At 36.3% G+C, this 8,064-nt stretch overlaps 1 protein-coding gene across 9 annotated transcripts in view; it reads left to right on the forward strand.

Moving 5' to 3' along the window:
* The window catches only part of LOC140147895 (actin-binding LIM protein 2-like), a 428,263-nt gene extending 423,425 nt beyond the window's left edge, over positions 1 to 4,838 (forward strand). For all 9 annotated transcript variants that reach the window (XM_072169674.1, XM_072169676.1, XM_072169673.1 and 6 more), the window contains 3 exons: positions 2,218 to 2,289; positions 3,562 to 3,708; positions 4,184 to 4,838. In XM_072169674.1, coding sequence (XP_072025775.1) covers positions 2,218 to 2,289; positions 3,562 to 3,675 — 186 coding nt within the window. In that variant the 3' untranslated portion in view covers positions 3,676 to 3,708; positions 4,184 to 4,838. The remainder of the gene's footprint in view (positions 1 to 2,217; positions 2,290 to 3,561; positions 3,709 to 4,183) is intronic.
* Positions 4,839 to 8,064: the final 3,226 nt, after the last annotated feature.

Below are 8,064 nucleotides of genomic sequence, written 5' to 3' on the forward strand. Positions count from 1 at the left end.
AAGCACCTCTCTTGGTTCAATCGAATGTCAAGAACCACCATCTCTTATAGGAGTATACATATGTGACAGCCAAGAACCTTTATGTAACCCAAGAAATCTCTTTGTTTTTAAAACTAGATTTACACTTGCTAATTAAGCAAATCATTGATTTTGACCCATCCATTTCTAAATCGGCAAACAGCAAGTTACTTTATTATTTTTAATCCATCCCTTGTCGCTCAATGTCATGATGTATATTCAGCTAGATAGCCTACTGATGCAGCTAAAGCATTTGAGTAGGGGGAACCTGTGTGAAAATTTGGGCTATTCCAGTTGAAATCCATACACCCCTGTGGAAGACATGACCTTAATCTCCCACACAGGGGGTGTGGATTTCAAATGGAATCAACCATTCAGGTAACCCCATTTGTAATCTACACCCCCTGGAAGATTAAGGTCATGTCTTTCAGGGGTATATGGATTTCAACTGGAATAGCCCAATAAAGGAAGACAGGTAAGTTATCATTATATACGAATCCGACTTGACACATTCCTTCACCTCATTAGCGGCCATAGCTGGGGGCCTCCCATCCATTTTACGCGATGCTAGTATCACAGGCGTGCAGCGTTTACTGCTCCTTTGACACTGCGCAATTGCTACGCGTTTTGATGCGCTTGCAAAAGTGGGTGTCTTGGACACAATCCAAACAAACTAAGCTAGTTTGGCACGGATGGCCCCCATCAGCTATGGCCGGCCGACTTAATCCTGACCATCACTTGGCTCGTCGGATTCGTCTATACCAGTCATTATTTAGAGTTTGTTAGCAGAACTTAGGATACATAAAAAGAGGGCAAAAGTGGTGACCATATGTCCAATCAATATACTTTGTACCTTTGAATCTGCCACCGTATTATACTATAGTGATTTTCACTTCTACTAGGCAGTAGTCTTGGCCTTTGATTTGCACTTGTTCACTAACATGTTAACATGCGCACAAAGACAACACATTGGTATGTGTGCATGCATCACAGTTGCGCTCACACGGCTATTTGTTAACAAATTAAAAAAAATATGATAAATTTATGTAAATGCCAGATATATGAAACAAAACATATTTTATCAAGTTGTATCCAAGTGTTTGCATCATTGTCTAGAGGAAGCTATAAAAAGCACACACTGCACTGTGACAGATTAACTTAGAGATTGGGCTATCCGATTTGAAATCTGCCTTACCCCTGTGGAAGATTTAAGAAAACTCATCCATTCCACAGAGGGAGTATGTTTTTCAAATGAAATTGACTAGGGTTAACTATATTGAAACCCTTACTCTCCTTGTATATGGCTTTACCTATATCTTCCACAACTGTCCGGTGAGTATTTTAAATGGAAGTTACCCAATTGTCTTATTCTTTTTGAAACCCATACTCCCTCTGTGGAAACATTTTTTTTTTCAGGGGGAGTATGGATTTCAAATGGAATAAGCTATTGTGTTGAAGGCAACTCCATTTGAAATTCACACTCCCCTGTTCATGCGCGTATTTTGGGGGGCTTTGGGCGCCAGCCCCGGGGTCAAAGTAGAGGCGGCAAAAAGCGAAGGCGGCGGAAGAAGAAGGCGGCAAAACAGGGGCGGCAAAAAGCGAAGGGGCGACAAAGCGAATTAGCAAATAAAAAAAGGGCGCAAAAAATTGGAAAAGCATAAAAAATTTTGAAAAAAGGTTGCTTTTAGGGCGCTAGCGCCTAAAATTCTTTTTTTTTTTGCTCTTCACTTTTTCAAACGACCGTGAAAAAAAATGGGTCAACCTTTTCGGGCTGTTAAAGAAGGGGCGGCAAAATTGTTTCTTCTTCAGCCCCCCGGGGTTGGGGCGGCAACGGTACGCTACTGCTGTTTGGAAGATTTAGGTCATGTCTTCCGTATGAGATGTATGGATTTCAACTGGAATAGTCTAATGTGTGCACACACAAACTACAATTTGGTTCATCTTAAGTTCGGTAGTGATGTACATGCGTATTTCGCTCGCCGCAGTATCAAATCGTGTGCGTAAAATTAAACGCCCTGAGTGTACACACACACGTACAGAGGCGATTTGTCTGCATGCTTGCAGTGCAACTGCAAAAGATCATTGACGTCACTGCCAAACTTGAGGTGAACCAAATGATATCTGCATCAGGTCATATCTGACTGCAGTCATAAGTGAACAATGTATCAATTATTGTTTTAAATTTGTTTATTTTTTCAGATTTATCCAATAGAGACGTTACTAACCACCAATTACAGACTACCAAAGGATGTAGATAGGGAATGTTTAGAGGTAGGCCCAAAATAATAAAGCACCAGTACCTGTCAACTGAATAACGCTTGTGGGGCTTGATACATGAAAACATAAATTACAAATAATTCAAATCTGCTACTGCAAAATCCAATGTGGCATGAGACAGACTAGTATAATAGTAGTGGTGTGTGCAAAGGGGGAGGGGGCATGGCCCACTTTTGTTATTTGGGGAAATGTACCCAGTCTGGGGAAATTGGGTCTTCTATCAGTTTCAAGCATTATGAGCAATTTGAGCATTATGCGTTATTGCGACCCTTTCCCCCGACTTTTGTAAAGCTGCACACACAACTGCTGACTAGGGTACTGTACCTCTGTGGAGTTGCGTCCTTGAATGCTAAATGGTTTATATCAGGGTTGGCGCGATTTAAATCAATTGATTTAAATCACGATTTAAATCATGATTTAAATCAAATGATTTTTTTTAAATCACTGATTTAAATCAACTTGTTCAATTTTTACCATTTTTTGATAAATTTAAGTTAATTTCTTCCTTGAATTGACTGTTTTACTTCATTTGTAATGCTTCTACACCTTTTGGGTACAATTAATTACCTCTATGATGTCATTTTATCTATTGCTAAAAAAATCATTTTCAAGGTGCAGAATTCAACAGGTTTTTTCCCATGATTTTACCAAATTTTTTCTGTGAAATTTTCACATCTGAAAATGCGTTTTGACTTTTTGTAAATACATGATAGGATTGTGCATATGTCTAGCATTCCACTGGTCTCTTTTGACTTTATCATGGGGTATAGCAGTTCTTGGAATTAAAAAAATCAAAAAAATCGATTTAAATCAAAAAAATTTGATTTAAATCAAATAAATCGATTTTTTAAATCAAAAAAATCGCCAACCCTGGTTTGTATGGTGTGTCTTACATACATACATTTAAATATTGAGTATAGCGCTGCTACATTTAGAATAAAACACTCAAAGACAAAGCAAAAGAATAACATGTGGAAAACCAAAACTCGTTGTGAATGAAAAGCTGCAGAATCTGAGAACACAAATGTGACTTCAAAACTTTCCTGAAGGCACCCACCAATTCTGAGTCCCCGATACCAATTGTTTCCCAGGTAGGAGAAGGTCCAGCTGTGTTCAGCTGACATAAGGGTTTTGGGCCATTGTGATCAGCAAATTTCTGTACAAGTGTGTGGAGGCTTGTGGGCTCTAACTAACTGGTTTTTTTGTGTGCTTTGTTTGTTTGTTTTTGCTGTATTATATACGTGTGGATATCTATTTGTGTTGCAGCTTCACTTGTCAGCTGAGGACTTCTTCAGAGCATTTGGGATGGATTATGAGCAATTCACGTCGCTACCAAGCTGGAAACGTGCAGATCTAAAAAAAGAGGCGCTATTATTCTGATGACATTGTTTAACACTGTGAAAAACATATCTGGTAAGTCTAAGAAATTTGAAAGAGAAACTTGAATACTGGATGGCAGTATATTAATGTGTTCCAGTAAGTCAGCAGGCATACTGGTGAAAGTTGTGTAGCATCAGCAATTATTTTGACTCGTATCGAGTTTGTTCAGATGGGGGAAGAAGGTCAGCTTTTTTGTAACTCCTCATCAGCCTTTTAGTTTGTTCCCTTAATTTGTCAATTTTTAATACAGGCTCATACTTATAATCAGAAGGTTGTTGGTTCGAAACCCATTGGTTGTGCTATCATATTGTGCCCTTAGACAAGGCTTTTAACTTATACTGTCTCTCTCTACCAAGGCTTATATTGGGAAGGTTAACAGACTTGTTGTGTGGGAATGTAGGCTGACCTCCACAACAATATTCATGGAGAAATATGATTCCTTCAAAAGAGATGGGCACTCCAGCCTATAAATACCTTTTTTTTCTCTTGTTTTTTTTTCCTGTTTCAGTTTTGCTGCCAAACTGTCAACAAAAGCCTTACAATGAAGAATACCATTGATGTGTCTGTCAATCTGCCTGTCTGTCTGTCTGTCTGTCCGATATCTTTGTATACAACTGCAACAGTGCACCAAGAATCTATACAACTTTTTTTTGGTATATCATGTGTGTGAAAGCCTCAGTATATACGCTAGCTATTGTTGCTGAGTTACTTCATGTATGGCAGCTCCCGCTTGTCTCGGTTAGGTGTATTGTTTTTATGCATTAATTGAACAAGATGTAATTAATTATATCATTTTCACCCTCCCCTAGAATGAGTATTAATTTAGCTGCATAAAATAATACTTTGAACAGATTTGAAACGAAATTTACATATGGTTATGTAGTACTCAAAGTAATATGATTCTTGTGAGTACTCAATATGAGTACTTGTGTGAGTTCAAAAGGCTATATTACTCAATGTTAGTGATCATTGTGTATACTCAAGTGTGTGACTCATGTTGAGTACATAACGCTTGAGTGTGTACTTACCAAATTCATGATAGTACTCAATGTTAGTGTACACATTACAAGTACTCAAATAGTATGAGGTCATGAGTATAATATGAGTATATTTGTGATTCGGCAGTAGTGTTTTTGTACTTTTGACATTTGTCAGGAAATAATACTCAACTCATGTGAATTACTAGTGAGTATATTACTCATGAGTCAATAGTACCATTGAGTAACTAATTTGAGTATATGATCCATAAGAGTATATGATTCTACAGTAGTGTTTTTGTACTTGAATAAGATGTTGACTTTTGTCAGGAAAGAATACTCAAAAGAAATACTCCAAGTATCCAACTCATGTGAGTTACTAGCAAGTATCTTACTCATGAGTCAATTATACCGTTGAGTAACTAATTTGAGTATATGATCCGTGAGAGTATATGACTCTACAGTAGTGTTTTTGTACTTGAACAAGATGTTGACTTGAATACTTAATGTATATACTCCAAGTATCCAACTCATGTGAGTTACTAGTGAGTATCTTACTCGTGAGTCAATTATACCATTGAGTAACTGATTTGAGTATTTGATCCGTGAGAGTATATGACTCTACAGTAGTGTTTTTGAACTTGAATAAGATGTTGACTTTTGTCAGGAAAGAATACTCAATGTAAATACTCTAAGTATCCAACTCATGTGAATTACTAGTGAGTATCTTACTCGTGAGTCAATTATACCATTGAGTAACTGATTTGAGTATATGATACATGAGAGTATATGACTCTACAGTAGTGTTTTGTACTTGAATAAGATGTTGACTTGAATTCAATGTAAATACTCTAAGTATCCAACTCATGTGAGTTACTAGTGAGTATCTTACTTGTGAGTCAATTATACCGTTGAGTATACTACACTGTAATACAACTTGAGTGTTACCAGATCAAACTACTCATATTTCTCCAACATATTGTAGATATTTCAAGTCTAATACCAGACTGTGGAAATTATGCATCATTTATATTATTCCTTGAACACCTTGGAAAGTACACCTATGCCTGGGGTCCATTTCACTAAACTTTACGAAGCTTCGTAAGTCTTGAAATCATTTATAACTTACGACGAGTCAAAAGTTTTATTTCACCTGCGAACGGTACCCTTCATAAGTAATATGGAATTTACTACAGGGACCCTTCGTAAAGTTACGTCTAGTATTGGGTATTCATAACTTTACGAATGGTTACTTGAGTTACGAAGGATTAAAAGTTTAATGAAATGGACCCCTGATCAACTTTGTGACATTTTGTGATAGCATTTTAAGTTATTCATAGTATTATGGCGTAAATCCCCATAGTAAGGCTGTGATTTTTGATGTCTCTGATTTTTTTTTCAAATTGAAATAATAGAATATACAGTTGAATGTGAGTGTAGGAATAACTTGGTGAATTAAAAAAAATAGCAAGGACGACATGATAGAAATTAAATATTTGATTGCAAATAATTCTTGAATTTTTATGTATGCAATACTTAAGAAGATTAAGAACAATATCGGTTTAACGCTCAAGAGGGCAAAATAAAGGATGAAAAAAAAAACCCACAAAACAGCATAGTATAGAATAATATTTTTACGGAATTCTAACAGTTGAGCAGTTTTCCAAGTGGATGTTTAAAGAAAATGGTGACCACTGTTTGATATGTGCTAAAAGAGTTGTTAAAACACCCCCTGTGGAATATGTTCAGCTGATAGCTCTGGGTAGTAGACATGCTATATAAAGACATTCCGGTGATTAAAGCCATATTGTAACATTTCCATAAGAAATAGAATTGTATTTCTTTTCCCCAAATATCACTATTTAATACCAGCGCTCATGTCACCAATGCAAGACACTGTGTTGAACATGACCCGAGGTTGGTCCTTTTTATGTGTTATGATCTTCCCACATGCCATATACATACAGTGTTATGAATATTGTGTACACATTCAACTAATATTTTGATCGTAAAGATTAAATATACACATATGTCATTTTATTCAAAATATTTTGTACACTGCAATCGAGTAAAAAACAGAATTTTGAAAAATATTGAGGGTGTCCTCCTCAGCAAATGTTACAATATGTCTTTAAATGTGTTTGATAGTAGTTTAATGATTTCTTTGGTAAGAGCGATATTCTTAAGGCTCAATCATGTCATAATACATATGAATAGTGCTTTATTATGAAGTCCGGTTTTTATGAAGAGATTGGATGGTATTTCATTAGATTTTTAATTTGTTTGAAAGAATGGTATGATACATGTATGTGACTTGATCTAATTGGACCAAAGGCGGCAATAATGAAATTGAGATATAGCCAAACGTAAGGAGAAAAAACACAATACAAACATAAGAAAACGAATATATACAAACTTTGTAGTCTTTGTTAAAGACTACTCATGATTGAAAGGGGATGAGTGGTGAAGCTGTGATAGACGCAAGTAGAGACGCCAAAGGTGCGACAGAGAGGCGAACCCACGACATTGATAAATTTGCAACCATGCATGCCAGAGATGTGGAGTTTTTAACATAATGTTGCTGTCAATAGGTGTAGATCCCTGGGGGATGGGGGGTATTTTGCCAGGGGGGATGGACCGTACAATCATCCCCCCAATGTTGACGCCTGTATGTGGGTTTCTGACCAAATTAACGTCATATTTGGCCATTTTAACCCCAAAAGTGTAAGTTTTTTCGGGCTTTGCACGAACTTATTCCACTTTTGCATCATATTTCGTCAGTTTAGCATCAAAATGGCAAAATATTCTGTGTACTTTGCGGGTATTTGTACAATAAGCTTATTCTGTCACCAAAAGGTGCTAGATTCACTATACTTTTCCAACCCCACCCTCAATGTCAAAAAGAAATCTACACTACTGCCTGTTCCGTCAAAACCTCGTAACTCCAATAGCTGCTAGGTGTTAAATATGTACAATGTGATATATCGTATTGTACATATCTAACACATAGCAGCTATTGGAGGTTTTGACAGAACAGCGACGATAAGTAATCATAACTCCCCAGCAAGTTAGCAATGGTTATAACTTAATTTTCAAAATTGCAGACTTTGGTGGTTTGGTCATGTCACATAATGATATTGTCTTGCAAATAATTATGAAATTATTCAAATTTCAGGGATGTTACATTTTATGATAATGTATTTGATATAAATGATTTTTAATAACTAAGAAGAGAGGGGGTGAACTCGGTTATTGTTGAATATTGTGGCTAATTACAGCTAATATAAACTTTTTTATTATGAACAGAAGTGTTTATCATGGACATAGATTGTACGAGCCCCTTAATAACTAACAAATGATTTCACAATAATATGATTTTAAATCTAGATGTTTATCAAAATTCTAGAAGTAG

Source organism: Amphiura filiformis, chromosome 3 (assembly GCF_039555335.1).
Source record: "Amphiura filiformis chromosome 3, Afil_fr2py, whole genome shotgun sequence".
In the NCBI taxonomy this organism is placed as follows: domain Eukaryota; kingdom Metazoa; phylum Echinodermata; class Ophiuroidea; order Amphilepidida; family Amphiuridae; genus Amphiura; species Amphiura filiformis.